The sequence below is a fragment of the Ictalurus punctatus genome, chromosome 18, assembly GCF_001660625.3.
Source record: "Ictalurus punctatus breed USDA103 chromosome 18, Coco_2.0, whole genome shotgun sequence".
In the NCBI taxonomy this organism is placed as follows: Eukaryota; Metazoa; Chordata; class Actinopteri; order Siluriformes; family Ictaluridae; genus Ictalurus; species Ictalurus punctatus.
Window position 1 is genome coordinate 15533162 of NC_030433.2, and position 17101 is coordinate 15550262.

General features: G+C 36.8%; 2 protein-coding genes and 1 long non-coding RNA gene across 5 annotated transcripts; 1 reads left to right on the forward strand and 2 right to left on the reverse strand.

Moving 5' to 3' along the window:
• Positions 1–704: 704 nt before the first annotated feature.
• bicdl2l (bicaudal-D-related protein 2-like) lies at positions 705–8605 on the reverse strand. The gene is made up of 6 exons (XM_017492762.3): positions 7987–8605; positions 7124–7246; positions 5945–6100; positions 5701–5780; positions 5408–5528; positions 705–1784 (listed from the first exon to the last, which is right to left on the reverse strand). Exons 1-6 carry the CDS (start codon positions 8404–8406, stop codon positions 1464–1466), a joined length of 1221 nt encoding a protein of 406 aa, XP_017348251.1. The 5' UTR covers positions 8407–8605; the 3' UTR covers positions 705–1463.
• On the forward strand, positions 8357–15160 carry LOC128635331 (uncharacterized). 2 transcript variants are annotated; one of them, XR_008398280.1, is made up of 3 exons: positions 8357–8493; positions 9042–9189; positions 14726–15160. It is a non-coding gene; the product is annotated as an uncharacterized LOC128635331 (long non-coding RNA). The 2 variants fall into 2 exon arrangements; XR_008398279.1 differs by lacking the exon at positions 14726–15160 and adding an exon at positions 9734–9878.
• Positions 12683–16559, reverse strand: sumf2 (sulfatase modifying factor 2). 2 transcript variants are annotated; one of them, XM_017492763.2, is made up of 9 exons: positions 16277–16559; positions 15068–15215; positions 14405–14519; positions 14250–14294; positions 13976–14126; positions 13824–13879; positions 13314–13398; positions 13074–13215; positions 12683–12928 (listed from the first exon to the last, which is right to left on the reverse strand). In XM_017492763.2, the coding sequence occupies exons 1-9, from the start codon at positions 16350–16352 to the stop codon at positions 12823–12825; spliced, it is 924 nt and encodes a 307-aa protein (XP_017348252.1). In that variant the 5' UTR covers positions 16353–16559; the 3' UTR covers positions 12683–12822. The 2 variants fall into 2 exon arrangements, with proteins under 2 accessions (XP_017348252.1, XP_017348253.1); XM_017492764.3 differs by having other exon boundaries at positions 16496–16517.
• Between the last annotated feature and the right edge of the window lie 542 nt (positions 16560–17101).

Below are 17101 nucleotides of genomic sequence, written 5' to 3' on the forward strand. Positions count from 1 at the left end.
AGTTTTATTACTGTTGCTTCGTGCTGTTTCTTTGATGCTTGATAGTGTGAATGCAGGGTTATGATTGTTTCTGTATACATAGATAAAAGTTAATAAAATCCATTTTATTTTTTAAATCATTAAAAAGTATACATAATTTACAACAGAAGAATTTGTTTGTGCCTAACCAGTATCATTTTGGGGAATGGCACCAGTTCAAAGTAAAACACAGAATAATCTGTAGATAAACCTCACACTCACAAAACGACAGACTCAACAGAAGGCAGCATCAGTTGAGTCCTTCAGGGTTTTTTCTTTTTGTTTGTTTCTTTTTGGGTTTTTTTTTACAATTGTGTAGCTTATTATCAGGGATGGGAGGATTACTTTAAAAATGTATTCCATTACAGTTACAAATTACTTAATTAAAAAATTTAATCAGTAACGTAATCCAAGTATCACAATATGAAAGTAATATAATCTGATGACGTTTGGATGACCTCAAGGCCATATATATATAAATAAAGTAAAGAGAAAAGCTATATAATCTAAAATACATTTATTTAGACCTTATGTTAGAGCTGTTTGGACTTGTTTTAAGAAAATACATGAATAAATAAAAGACATCACTCTCCCTGATGAGGATAACATTACATCACAAAAGTTAGGGTGACCATATTCTGGTTTTCCAAAAAGAGGACACTTTTTTGTGTGTGTGTGTGTGTGTGTGTGTGTGTGTGTGTGTGTGTCTTTCAAAACAATGCAGATTTTAATACACTGAAAAAGCTACACCATTAGCATCACATAAGTATATGTAAAATATTAGATGCCACGAGTGTACCTTCTGCCATCACTGACACATTTGAATGACCATGTAATACAAAGCAATGTGATAACATAAATTTAAAAATGACTTTCTATGGCCATGGGCGTTGTTGCGACTCAGGACAGTTGTCATTTGCTGCTATTGTCAAGGAAGTGTTTGACGCAGTACACAACAGCGCTTCACCTTCGTGTGCTTGTCGAAAGTAGGCTAGTGGTTGAGAGGCAGGAATCTGCCCAATACTTGCTTCTAGCCTTTTATAATCGATTCACTGGTGAATCTTCTCGCAGAAGGTGGTAATTACAGAGAGGGGTTAAAGCAATGCAAATATGGTCCCTAACAAAAGCATTTCAGAGAAAAATCTGCATTCATTTCTACCAAATTAGGTAAGCCACGAGTGGCAAGAGAGAACCAGAACTATAATCAAGCAGCTCTTTATATTGTGTTATGTTAAAAGATGAATTTCTTTGGTTTTAAATGGAAAAAAAAAAAATTAAATCCTGATAGTATTCCCATTTTTTTACTAAATGTGCCTGTAATCTGATTGTTGTTTTTGGACGTAGCTGTAATGGATTACAGTTACCAGTTTTTTGTGTCCTGATTACGTAACGCCGATACATTTATTCCGTTACTCCCCAAGTCTGCTTATAATGCAGATAAAAGTTCAGTCAAGAGAGACTGTTTGAAAACTGTCTTCCGTGCTGCTGACTGTAGAGTCCATTGGGGACGGGCTGGGTGACTGGTTGTGGACAGCAGAGGCATGCTGACTGGCACGTCCTCGTCTCAGTTTGTCTTTCCAGCGCTGGGCCACAGGTGTGTTGGGGGACGGCGAGGCAGGAGAGAATGCGCGGCTCAGTACTGGAGACTGGGCTGGACTGGATTGTTTGGAGCGCCTCAGTACATTGAAACCTCTGGGCTTCTTCTGGGCCTGTTCTGCCTGCTGCTGACTCAGGAGCTGGTGGTGAATGATGGTCTGCACATCATCCTGTTAGAAATGCATGAAAATTAAACTGTTAAACCCTATATAACATGCAGCTTGGCACTAATTATTAAACCCTTACATTCTTTAAGAACCTGAAATCGGAGTGCTCAATGCAGCGCTCTATTTAAATTCAAATTAACAGCGAAGGCAGGGAAGTAAAAAAAATATATATTAAGGAATACTCCAGCAATTTTCAATTTAATCTCTATGTACTGCATCTGTAGTGCATGAGTAGACAAATTTTGCATGTTTCCTTGTACTGGGGAAAAGAACAGAAAACCTGTTTTTTTAAAATTCACTTAAATGAGAAGGCTAACGTCAGTTGTTAAGGAAGCTACTAAACGTTTATGCAAAACATAAATTTGAAAGATACAGATCTAAATCTGTCTAATTCATTCTTTAATGGGTCGGAATACTTACAAAATAAGAGTGCTACGACTGTATGATTATCAATGTCAAGTGGAAAACTAAACCATCTGAAAAAGCATAAACCAGAATTGTTTTTTTTATTGTATTGCTCTGGTGCTACACAAGAACAGCTCCACATAAAGTCTCCACATTAAGAGCTTTGTAACAGTCAGAGATAAAGCTGTAAATATACATTTTCAGGACAGCTGACAACCCATGTTTTTTTTTTAAATTCAAAGAAAGAAAACAATTGAGGCTGGTTTATATATAGACTGTTTATAAATTCTTTTATGTAAGTGAAAACACATGAAACTTGTTTCATGGACCTTCCACAGCATTAAACATGGCTATAAATAGATCAAATGCATGGGTTATTCTTCAATAAATGAACTTTTGTAAACGTTGACAAATTGTAATAAGCGGAATAAAACACTTCAGGATGTGCTGTTATATTACATATTACTTTATGGTGGTAATAACTCCACTCAACATCTGGCTGCATCACATCACAGTACAGATGATTACTTTCCAATAAGAGCAAGCCTCATTGTATTTTATCCCTTATTAACACTTGAGTTCAACACCTGCCCTTAGATTTAGAATATAAGTGAGCTTTTATTAAGCAAAACAGATCTTCTGTACTTTTCACAGTACAGAAAAACATGTTGAAATTCATACCTATACACACTAGAGACAACAAACTACATACAATGTGGAGAAAGATTAGGTTGAAAAATGCTAGAGTAGTCCTTAAAGATCACAGACTGCTGGGTTTTAAAAACAGTGTTAAAAGCAGACCACAGTCGAGATGGCAATTCTGGCTCCAGACTGATAAAATCCTGCAGAGACACAGCTAAGTGTTCGAGCGAACTCACACATATTCAGTTAACACTGTGCAGTAATTCTAGGACAATATTTTTTTTTTAATTTCAGAAATAGGCTTGTGTGATATAGGATTTAATCCTCCAATAATCAATATTACACTGCAGTGATTATGCAGTGACATTTTTTTCTGATGATATTATATTACCAGACCTGCCAACCTTTAAACATTTTGCATTGAAGAGCAGTCTTTATCTCCCCAATGTAAAGGGACATGATCCCACTGCCGTAGTCATCTGGAATAATCTGTTTTGAACTTTCTGATATTAATTGAAACACCTGGAATCCCTGCCCCTTCCCCCATGTCACATGCTCTCGGATTTCTTGAGGTCATTAATGCGAAATTACATCTATCACTGTATGCTCGACTTTAGCTAACATTAAACAAGTATATGATTATCATCCGTTAACTACACTATATGGCCAAAAGTATGTGGAACACCTGGCCACCACACCCATATGTGGTTCTTCTTCAAACTGCTGCCACAAAGTTGGAAGCAAACAATTGTCTAGAATGTCTTTTTTTGCTGTTGCATTAAGATTTCCCTTCACTGAAACTAAGCAGCCCAAACATGTTCCAGCATGACAATATTCCTGTGGACAATGTGAGCTCCATGAAAACAAAATTGGAGTGGAAGAACTCGAGTGGCCTGCACAGAGCCCTGACCTCAACACCACTGAAAAAAAAAAATTATATATATATATATATATATATATATATATATATATATATATATATATATATATATATATATATATATATATATATATATATATATAAAATTTTGTTTTAATGAATTGGAATTCCAACTGTTCCCCGGGCCTTATCGCCTGACATCAGTACTGGACCTCACAAATCCCCACAGCTAGTGGAAATCCCCCCAAATCTAGTGGAAAGAAGAGTGGAGCAAAGAGGGGACAAAATCTTGTATGGTAGCACTTCTTGTATTGTTCTCTGCTTGATATATCGCCTTGCTTGTATCTTTTCTCATTTGTAAGTTGCTTTGGATAAAAGCGTAAAAAAAAAAAAACAGAGTGTATGTCCAGCCCCACAGGGACTTCGGTCAGTCTTTAACTTATTTATCTGGCACAAGTCTGCCCTACCAAAATATATATGTATAATCTTACATACAATCTTGTTTCAGTTCATTTTCAATGGACTTAATTAGTTTAAAACATAAGCAAGTCTGTAAAGACACACATACACTGTAACCACAAAGACAGAAAACACATACACACCCACACATCCACCCACACACACACACCCACACACACACAGACACACACAAGCCTGATCACCTACATTTACTATTAATGGTATGTTGTAAAACCTGAACTCCTCACCATTCACTTAAATAATGGTTACCCTCCCAGAAACCACTTCTCTGAAACAAAAAAGTAGCCTGCAAACAACACGTGAGGCAAAACAAAGATGTCACTGGAGCAGTTCAAACAGTTTGGACAGGCATGTGTGCGTATCATCATCCATCAGTAAGAGACACATGACAGATGTATCTACATAGTTTGTGTCTTGGAAGCACTATTGGAAACCCTTTCTGCTGGCTTCCACCAGACTCCACCTTGTCTCTCAATTTAAACATGATAACTGTTCTACACAATAACCCACATCCCACACACCACTGACTGCTTTAACACAAACAATAATAAAGCACATCCACATTACACTGTATGAGTGTGTCAGTTTGAAGTTGTCATTTACTGCACTTTGTCATGTGTAACATGTCTATGTATACCACCAGTCAAAAGTATTTGAATACTCAACTTTTTTAAAAAAAATATTAAAAAATCACTAAAATTTAAAAATCTAACCAGGAAATTGGTATACATGATTTGCTAAATGTTTATAATTAAATGTTTAGACTTGAATTTATTGGAACTAGATCTAATGTAAACAGAAAAAGCCAAAAATCTATGAAAATAATCAAACACTCAAGCGTGGTGTGTTGAGCCCCAATGCAAAACTTTACTGTTACCACTCTTTTTTCCCTATAAATTTTCCCATAACAGCACATCTTGAAGTGTTTAATTCTTCTTATACCACAGCAATTTGCAAATTATTACACATCATACATCATATCATCAAACGCGTCACACTGGCACATCATTAGATTTCATGTTGTGAACGGTCTGTTCCTCTTATCACTTACATTATAGCATTTATAAACAGTCCTTCTCTTATCAGCAAAAATGCATCGATGTCAACTGTTTAATCAACAATAAAACAAATAAGTTATGTGGATCATTGTACACAAATATGGCAATAGTTAGGAGAATAAATCAGGAGAATAATTAGGAAGCTGTCCATATAAACTCACCTTCCAGGCCTCTAGCTCGATAGCCATCTCCAGTCGCCGCTGCACTGCCTCCAGGAGCTGATTGTTCAGTGACATTAGTTCTGTCTTGCATTTCAGCAGCTCTGACTCCATGGCTTTTTTCCTATCAGGTTCAATTTGTGCAACATGCAAATGTCAGAACTAAGACAAACTCATTAAAAATCGAAACATTTAAAAATTCGAAAATTTGAAAGTTTTTCAGCATGTCTGTGGTTGATGTCTTTAAGCATTGACGATTCCACTGCATCTGCTAACTACAAAAACTATTCACTTACTTTGCAAGAGCCTCATCTCGGTCCCGTAGCGCTTGTTGAAATACAGCAACCTCGTCTGTAGTCCTGTCTTTAGCGTTTCCCTGTGAATGATATGAATTTTAGTTATCCAAATATCAGCCAAAAATCAACATGTCTGAACTGTCATTAGAAACAAATATCCTGATCTGAGTTCAGGTTAAACGGGCAGGTTTGATGATGAAATGAAATGAAATGAAATTAAATAATGAAGATGGTGAAGATTTACCTGAGATGTGTGACTGAGAGCGAGTGTGCGTGCAACAGTCTTCAGCTGACTTAATGCCCTATCCAGTGAGTTGCTCTCAGAAGAAGGATCTGCTGTTGGCTCTGAATCAGTCAGAGGGATAAGCAGCTTTACAATGGACTGAATCTCTTCAGTCACCTGTAGATTAGTAAAGATAAAAATCAAATACGCTGAATCGGAAAATATTAAATATAAATAATCGTTCCAAATTTGACAGCTGTTACAAACATTCAAATATGACAGCTGTTCCAAATATGACAGGTGTTACAAACATTCAAATATGAAAGCTGTGGAAAGCTGTCTCTACCCTGTCATTCACAGCAACACTAGTCAATCGTGGGGGCCTGTGCGCTTGTGTATGCAGGTGGTGATAGATGGCATATTTCTCCATGTGTTACACTGCCCTGTGATGCAGCATGAGCAGCAGTTCAAAAAGATTTAGTTGCCTGGCGTCTCTTGTCTCACAGGAAGTATGTATTACTCTTCCCTAGTTAGTAGATGTTGAATGGGAATGGGTGATTAGATTGGGGAGAAAAATGCCAAATGAATGTGAGACTAGTGAAAAAGTTGACATATTATATATTTAAGTAGATTTTTTCCAATTCTTCATCTGTTTTTTTTTTCTTATTTTATTTTAATTTATTGTAGATTTGAGAGGCAATATTTGTAGTGATTGTTTAGTTTAGTTTTCTATTTAATAATGATTTAATAGTAACCCTGCCCTAGATCTAAGAAAACATTTTTTTTTTTTGGTTAAATTCTTTTGGTTGGGATTAATTTGAGTGGACATTTTTCTATTGTTGTTGTTGTTGTTTTTCATCTTTTTAAAAAACAGGACAAAACAAAACTTTAATTGGAAAATTGAGTGGAAAATGGTACTGAACATGTAAGAGGCAAGATCTTATCATCATATCATAAATACCACATTCAATATGCAAATACTGGGAACATAATACAAGTTGAGATAAAGTGTGTGTGTGTGTGTGTGTGTGTGTGTGTGTGTGTGTGTGTGTGTGTGTGTGTGTGGGGGGGGGGGGGGGGGGGGGGGGGGATGGGAGCTTCTTTAATTTGCATATTCATAGAACTAGAGTTTTTTGTGCTGAGCAACTTAAGTAATTAAATAATTGGCCGTGTTTTGAGGGCCCAGGCTGTCTGTCTCACCAGTTCTCTGTGTTGACTCCAGACAAGTCCATCCTTACTCTGCTCCTGAAATTTATCCACTTGAGCCTTGAGTTTTATGCTCCTTCGCCGAGACAGTTCAACATCGCGGCGCATCTGCTTTAACTGCAGAACAGAACCCACACAAAGCAAGTCAACAAACACGCCTATTAACATGTTACAAGTTCACAAACTTCCATGTTTATCTTCAAGCAGATGACAATATAAACACCAGGATGTGCACTATCCTTTTTTTTTTAAATGCTTATTTTCAGTGTAATGTGGTTTAGACTTAACCTAGATTTTTTTTTATCACAGGGAGGCTCCTCGTGATATATGATGTCACCTGAAACCCAACAAGTCCACATTCCTCAAGTGGAAACTTGTTAATCCAGCTAAGAAAAACCAAGCCTTGTTTGTACTACATAAGTTTACTAAAGTATGTTTACTTCTAATAAAAATCACATCTACATAAGTAAACTTAACATAATAAACAGCTGTAATGTTATTCCCCTAGATAACCAGGTAGCACATGCCAGCCACTCTGTTGGGCCAATATTGGGTGCAAATATTGGGTTATAATAGAAGCTGGGCCAATGTTAGTTTGCTGCCTGGGTATGTTCTAAACTTGCCTAAAAACAAAATAGAAGAAAAATATCTATAGTTGTATATCCATTTGTACAATGAAAACAAATTGTACCTAAATCCTTTTCAGCTGGTACCACAAATACTATTACTGTAGTCTATAAGCAACTAATTAAACCACTTAAAGCAAGAAATGACCCTGTATAATGTAGCATAACAGTATGCTAGCTGTTATATGAGATATGGTATAATGCAATGGAATTATATACTTAATATCTCACCGTGTCTGCCACTGGGCTTGATACACGTCTACGGAGTGGACTCCCACTCTTGAGCAGGTCCGGTAAACTTTCATCCAAGTATGTCCGTATGGGCTTACTTATAGGTGGATCTTTTAACTCCAGGTTCATCTGCTCTATTCTATCAGCTTGCTCCATCACACTGGCATTATCACTGTCTTTGACTTCTTCCAGCTGTTCTTCTCTTTCATCTAACGTGGCTGGAGATGGCCTCAGCATGTCTGTGTTTGTATCTGGAAAAGTTGCTTCGTCCTCCACGCCAGAAACTGGACCTGCCTCTCGATCCTCCTTGCTGGTTTCAAGTATATCTTCAATGGGATGAGATCTTTGCAACAGGTCTTTGAAAGCAGCTGGCGTTTCTTCACTCAGATTTCTTGTATAATACGAATTAAAGCCCTCCATTGCCTCTGAGAAGTTACCAACGCTGAATGCTTTCACATGAGCAAGTGAGATATGATATGAATGGGTGGCACCACAGAAACACAGAATGTGAGTGCAAACTTGTTATTCCAGCTCTTTGACAGAAATAGCACATCCTTTTTCAATGCTCACCTCATATAATGACACACAAGAACAACACCTGTGCCTCAGGGACAAAGGCTTTCTCTCTTGCTTGACGTAATTAGCACTGTAACTAAGATACACATGCACAGACACATTTATGGAGTGGGTTAGTTGTATCATATATTACCACTGTAAAGATGTCAAGCATGTTGTTCTATGCCGTCAGAAAAGTCTTGTTTTGTATTGTGTGATTTTCTTTAATGTCACCATTTCTTAAATTACTGATCAGAGTGATCATGCTGATGCCTAAAAATGTTATCCTAGTACTAATCCTAATTTGGCTCGGCACATATGTACTGAATGTAAAAATAGCCTGTGCTTCTAAAGGCCAGCCTTACTTAAATAACAATGCCAGCATATTTATAGCAATCCATCACTTTCCCACTGATTGTTTAAGTGTGAGGCACAGAAACTATGAAAAGGAACAAGGAAAAGGAATGATTTAATGTGAATGTTATCTTTTCTTTTCACAGACAGTCATTCAGTTCCTGGGACAACAGAGAATGGAACGATATTGACTGCTTTGGAGATAGACATGCTTTTGGGCATCAACAGGCATTTTACTGTAATCTACAGGCAGCTTCTTATGAAGCCAGTGGACTAAAAGTGGATCCATGTTATGTAAGTAAATAATGTGTTAAATAAAGTAGCACTGCTAAACATTTGAGGTTAGCAGAATGTTTTTGAACAGTGTAATTTCAGGAGTCTGTGCTTCATAGAATGTTCACTCTGTCAAGTTGTTTTGGGTGGTTAGCTTTTCCCGAGAGCATATTTACAACTTTTTATTATCATTATGGCTATATTACATCTTTAGAGTATTGAAGGGACATTTGGTAAAGAATAAATCATTTGGTGTTATAGTTCAATAATCAGCGGTAGGATGATGTGATGTGGCCCAACACAAAGTGGAGTTGTTACTGTATTATTATTTTCCTGTAACAGTACATCCTGAGGTCTTTTACTTATCTTATACCACAGCATTCCCCAACAATTACAGTTTTATTACTGAACGACACATCCTACTTTTTATCCTTTTAGTTACATTTAATGTTTTTGGTACATCTGTGAAACAAGTTAGTTAGCACTTACATAGAGCAGCTATAAAGAGTCATTCCCTCACCAGCCTCTATTTTCTCTCTCTTACTTGATGTTTACTGTATGCCAGAACCACTGTGTGCAAGGCAGTAATAGACCGTTTCCATCATGCAGACTAGAGAAGCCTAATGATTCATTTTCAGGAAGTGGGAGGTAACCAGAGTACATGCAGGACATCACATGGACACGGACATTTGAGCTACCATGGAGAGTAAGCCCATGGAGAAACTCTGGCAGAAATCTCATTCTGCCATCTGTACTTACAACTTTATGTGAGAATAAGATAGAAATAAAAAGCGTAGTCTGAAAACTAAGTTTCTTCTTTTCCCATCATTCCCATCCCATGAATAAGATCCTAAGGTACTTCAACTCCTCCAGATGGGGAAAGGTCTCTCTTTTTACTTTAAGGGAGCATCCCACTCTTTTTATGGCATTGAACCATGGCCTTGGATTTTCATGACACCCATTTCACACCCAGCAGTAAAGTGCATGCTGGAGGCTCATTGCATAATTGTTACTTGCACTGGAAGTGCATAATAGGAACTTGTTAAGGAACTGTGTGATTCTAAAACTTTGGCTGAACCACACTTTCTTCCAACAGTATGAAGTTGCAGAAGTCCATCAGTTCAGCCCTCAAGTTCAAGGTTCCTGTTTCAAAAAAGTAACAGGGTTATTATTTTTTTTTAACAGGGTTAAAGCAAGGTTTCAAAAAAGCAGAGATTTGACTGTTTTTTTCTCTATGTTGTTTGGCAATGCTATTCAACTGCAGTGTTTTATAAAACTCAAAGAAATGTTTTTAGTACCATCAAAATGAACCTCAGGATCTGGCAAACATTGAGCATCTTAAATACAGTAAGTGTGTCATTTCCCAGATTATTTGCCTGACCGTACTGGTCACCATGCACATCTACTGCAACTATCGTCGGGCCAAGTCTGTGACCAAGGAAATGATTCACAGTGATCCCTATGCCATAAAAGCACTGTGGAAGCTGGTTGATACCTGTGCCTTTAAGATGTACAGTCATTGAATGAAGAAAGGACAGACTCAAAATAGATTAGCTCTATTTGAGAACACTCCCCAAATCATTCTGCTGTCTATTGCTGCTGAGGAGAGCGAGAAGTCCTTGAGGACTCGGTGAGACAAGCCCACATGACTGCAAAAAGGAAACTTCCGAATGAATAATTGAATGAAGCATTACATAAGATGAAAATTGAATAATGCCTCTAAAGGAGTGGTCCTCTAAGTGGGTCCTTGATATTTTAATTTGTGTGTGAAATCACCACTCACCATATTTGAAGTTATTATATTTATTATCGAGTTCTTATGGATATTAGCCCGTTTGGCACCTGAACCGGTTTTGATCCAAACCTCAATAACTCACAAACAAATAGCAAGTAAATACTGTTAACGTGACCCTAACATGTCCTGTCAGTGGAAAATTCAGGACTAGAAAGCTCTAGTAAATAAACTAGCTCTAATAAATGAACAAATATTATTGTACACACTTATATAATGTTCCTAAAATAAATATGTCCCTGGCTACAAAGAGTTTGAGAAACACTGCTCTAAAATGATTTCATACAAATGTCGCATTATTAAAGGTTCTGTAAATTCCAAGGCTAGGATCACGAGAGAACACATGTTGAAGTTTGCTTCTGAACCACTAGGGGGCACTGCCTCACAAATTACCTACAGTTTACTTGTTTAAAAAATAATCTATACAATAGGGCCAGATAATTTACTATATTTTAACCATTGTCATGCACATAACTTTTTAATTCCTCAGTTAGACTCATTGTGATTGCTATTGTTGAGCATGGAAAACATAAATAATTGCCTGAAATTGGGTTTAACATTGGGTTTCCTGTGTTCTTATTGGTTTGTTCTCTGCTTGTGTTTATTTTAGCATGAAAGAGTATTTTGTTCAGTCTTACACATATGAACGAATGTACAGTGAAGGAAGGCTGTTGATTTATGGGTGATTCCATGATTGGGGTGTGTCACTGATTTGGAAAAATACCTTTAAGACACAAGTAATACTACAAACCATCAGCACTGGGCGCACGGTGGCTTAGTGGTTAGCACGTTCGCCTCACACCTCCAATAGCAATCGGGGAATCGATTCCCGCCGTGGCCCTGTGTGTGCGGAGTTTGCATGTTTCCTCCGGGTACTCTGGTTTCCTCCCCCAGTCCAAAGACATGCATGGTAGGCTGATTGGCATGTCCAAAGTGTCCGTAGTGTATGAATGGGTGTGTGAATGTGTATGTGATTGGCACCCTGTCCAGGGTGTACCCCGCCTTGGGCCCCATGCTCCCTGGGATAGGTTTCCCGTGACCCTGAAGGAAGGATAAGTGGTATAGAAGATGGATGGATGGAACTTCAGAATTGTTGCCTGTCCCAGCTCTCTACGCTACAACTACACTCTACCTTAAAATATAATCATTTCTGTATTAATGTCTGAATCCACTTAACATATTGTGCTTGAAACATCCTTTTCCCCTTTTTTACATGTTTGGAAAATTCTCTCATTTTCTCCCCTTTATTTTCAACAATATGTATAATCCTGTTACCAAAATTATTAAATTAACATAAATTAAAATCAACAATTATCTTATTAAAAAGTAAATTGTCTATTTGCTAATTCTATACTTTTAAAAAAAACTGTTACTGATTTAAAAGCAAAGCAAACCTAATAAAAAATGATAGTAGCCTGAGATTTAACAATTTAATGGGTAAAATGCAAGTTGCCAGAGATTCAGTGTTGAAAGATTATTACCAATATTTTGGCATCCCAGTTATGGACTCATGCTCCTAAATTGTCTGAATAATTGTGATCAGGTACGGCAATTTCAATATAGAGCAAAAGAATTTTGAATAAAATAATCTTTGGTGCTGGTGAGCATTGAGCATATATGTAGAATCTACAGTTATTACATTTTAAAAACACTTTAAAAAATATATAATAATAATAATAATAATAATAATAATAATAATAATAATAATAATGAACAAGGACATAAAAAAATGCTGTTTTTATTTTCTCAGTGTTAAGTGGAATGATTTTCCATAATCAATGTCTGGTTCTGGTCTCCACAGGAGAGATGCATTAGTAAAGTGTCTGACTGTTTACATAATCACTGTTTTATCCATTAGGTCCTCACAACTCAGTTTTTCCTTTGCTCTTGCTCTGTTTTTTGCTCTTGATGTCCAAAGCACAGCGAAACCCCAAGTTGTCTGATGCTGAATCTGGCGTGTTCCCCATTCTACAGATAAAGCCACGGTAGAAGGAATAATTATTCCTCATAAAACATAATGATGAAGTGTGTCCATACAGGTACAGAGGAAGTACATAAAATGTAATAAACAGTATGTTTGAAGTACAGTTAATAAGAGGAAGTTACTACTGACCGGGTGGTGACACGTGCCCTGTGATTGGCTGATCCATCAGCGGTGTCGATCCATGACGCACCGCGCAGTACATACATCATCTGAGTCGAAGTAAAACGTGTAGACGTCCACTCCCAAACATTACCCAACATATCATACAGTCCTGCGATAACACATCATATCATGTCATGTCAAGCATATACATAACTCTCTCCTGGCAATAATTCTCTTTTTAATGTTTTGTGATGTATGCTTGTGTACCGTAATTATTTTGCGGAGGAAACGCAGTTACAGGAGCTACACCATGATAACCATCTTCAGCTGTGTCCCTTTCTGGGAAAGACCCCTATAATAAACACACTATTTGATACATCATGCTTTAACAAAATCTGCCTTTTCAAATAATAAAATTATAAATGAAAGGCTGCACAGTAATGAATAAATTCTGATCACACACACACACATATATGTGATTATATATATATATATATATATATATATATATATATATATATATATATATATATATATATATATATATATATATTTGCAGTTTGTAGGTCATAAAAATTCTGCATTTGTATTATTAACTTCAAGAGAGAGATAAAGCAATAGATGAGGGAATGACTGTTTATAGCCACTATAACGTAAGTGATAATAAAAACTAACTTGTTGTGTGGACATAAATGTAATTATAAACAAATAAAATGTAGGTGTCATTCTTTAATAAGTAAAGATTGTTTGAATTGGCAAAAATGTACCCTCACTGACCTGCCACAAATTGGTGCGATTTTGGAGGAACTTGTTCCCCCATGGGTACATCCTTCCTGAAACACACGTTGGACGGATTGGAATCAATGTAAAACATTAAGCCCCCAAGATTCAGAGAACTCTTTGGCAATGCTGAATGAAATGTGGTTTACCATCCAGCCCTCCACGTGCAGCTATTTCCCACTCCTCTTCACTGGGCAGCCTCTTCTTCTTCCACTTACAGTAAGCCTGAGCATCGTTCCAGCTCACCTGCACAACCGGAGAGTCTAGACGGTCTTTGATGGTAGAATTTGGTCCACTTGGCTACAATCGATAAAAAAACAAAAAAGGTTGTGTCAGCAAACCTCAAATACTTAAAGGCTCAATATTGAAGTCCATTAATTATGTTTTAAATATAATTAAGAGCATCTTCAATTAAGAAAGTACCTGTCTCCAAAATGCTTTCTCGACTGGCAACCACCAGGGTGCAGACTAAAAGAGGATGATAAATGAAAATGTAGATAAAATGCCATGAAATTGCAATACCTGCAATAAAACAATAACACAAAAATAAACACACAAGAGTCACTGTGCGCTCATACCTCAATTCTCTGAGTGATTTTGCTTTTCAGCTCCTCAGACACAAAATCCTGGAACACAAAACTCCATCCAAATGTTTGAGCCTCTGTCTTATATTTTTGCAATCTGACAAATTCCCTAGAGAAAAAAATCAATAAATGCTCATGACTGATAATTGTGCATGTTAAATGGTGTATGCTGTGATCATCCTCGTCAATCTCTGACCTTTTTCTGTGTGTTTTTATGAATCATGGGATTCTCACAATCCAATGAAAGCAAATATGTCCATGTTTAACCATGAACATCAATCCATCCATCCATTTTCTATATTGCTTATCCTACAGGGTCACAAGGAACCTGGAGCATGGGGCACAAGGTACACCCTGGACAGGGAGCCATTCACATACACATTCACACACTATGAACACATGCCAATCAGCCTACCATGCAAGTCTATGGACTGGGACTGGGAAACCGGAATACCCGGAGGAAACCCCTCGCAGCATGGAGAGAACATGCACACACAGTGCAGCGGCAGGAATTGAACCCCTAACCCTGGTGTGTGGCGAACGTGCTAACCACTAACCCACTGTGCACCCATGAACATCAATGTTACAGCAATATATTCAACAATTTCTTCAATTTATTCCTTACTGATTTATTCCTTACTGATTTTGGACAGTCACCTAAAATTGGAGTTAGTTACAGGATATTTGTCCATCTTAAACGTCTCGACTTTCACAGCTCTGGCAGGAGATTCGCCGTCTCGGCCATCAGCAGCATTTGTTCCTATTTTCATGTTCCCACCAGAGACCAACACCATACTCTCATCAGCTGGAGCAAAACATAAACAATATAAATAAGAAATATACTTGAGTCCAAATGTTTAGATGTACCATAAAAATTACTTCCAGGAGCTTAGAAATGAAATCAACTGCAATAGTTTTGGGGAAAAAAATCAAGTTTTGCACATGACACACTCAGATGTGAGTTAAAGAACTGAATATTAAATAATAATATAATTATTTACAACATGAAAAGAATTGGCATGACTGCATCTCGGTCTAGAGGAGGCTGTCCACCAAAATTAGTGAATGGGTAAATATGGCATTAATCAGTGACGCAACCAAAAAGTCAAGGGTCACACTCAACAATATGATGCTAACACCACCATGCTTCATTGTGAGCATGTTTTCTCAACACAATGCCACCACTACCATCCTTCACTGTGGGGATATTCTCAGGGTGATGACAGTTTTTGGTTTCTGTCAGGTTAAAGATGAATATTATTGGCTACTTTGTGTAGATTTATGACATATCCTAAGTCCACTACAGTTCCAGGTTGTGCCTATCACATATTAAACATGAAGTGTAAAAATGTAAAAACTGTAATAAATAAATTAATAAATAAAATAATAAAATAAATTTAAAAAGTTGCTTTAAGAGTAAGATACACATTAATCTTTGTGATATTTTTTTAACCTAAAAACAATATGACAATAATTATAATAAACTAGAATAGAACAGAAAACTGTTCAGAGGATATAAATAATGTTAGAAGTAGTTATAAAAGCAAAGGATGGTCATACACATTATTAGAGAATATATACACAAAAAACGGAGGAAGATGAAAACTTTTGAACTGATACCAATTTGGGGGTTTTCTCCATTCCTATCTCAACATCTGTACTGTTCCTTGTGATAATGAAGGCACATCTGTGAACAACACCAACTGTGTTGTTGCTTAAAATTCTTCATTTTATTTAGATTTGCAGCTATACAAAACACTAAACTGTACAAACCCAAGTGAAACACCATCCTGGTAAAACAGAAATATCATATTATGTTTTAATATAATTTAAATATCAAAGGTCTAGAATACTTTCATATCTTACCTGTTACACACAACATAATGTTACTCCATAAAAGTATGAACGTGAAGAATATGGTGTTCACAAATCTCATAGCCATTTGTGCACAGCTGTTTAAAGCTGCACAAAAAAATCTGAATAATTTCGTGAAAAATACTTCAGAAGAACTTAAAATAAACGAATTACAGGTATTTTTATTTTACATGAAACATTTCAAAAATACAATATAGTGTAATAATTCACTCAAACTTTACTGCCGGACCGTCAGCAGACTCGATTCTCTTACTCGGTGCACAGTTTTTCCTGTTTATGGCTGAGGAATATCGCCCCCTGCTGGTCTGGAGAAAAGGCGACCTGATAGATAATCTCCAGTTGTAACAAATTCCACCATACTGTGTAGCAGTACAAGCAATGACTGTATCGCTGCGTCTCAATTCGCCTACTATACGTCCTAAATAGTATCCGAGATTAGTATTAGTGTGTCCCAAATCATAGTATATTGAAATGAGTATCCCAAAGGTACCCGGATGGTCTAGTATTTCCAGTCGATTTTCGAAGTGTGGATATTATGTGGACACTTTTTCAGCTAATATAGCCCACAAGTCCTTGCAGGAGGAGTTTTGTGATAGTTTGCTTCAAACTGGACACATTTTAGGGAGGTGTAAATGAAATGTGGAAAAATAAATCAAGGGAATGGTAAATGAAACTATATAGTATAAATTATATAAGGAATAATGAATGAAGAAAAGCTGAAATGCAATGATGAGTTTGTTTACGGTGCTGGTGTGCGTAACTAGGCAACAATTTTTTTCTTCCGTTACATGATGTGTTTGTATGTCCCGGTACTTG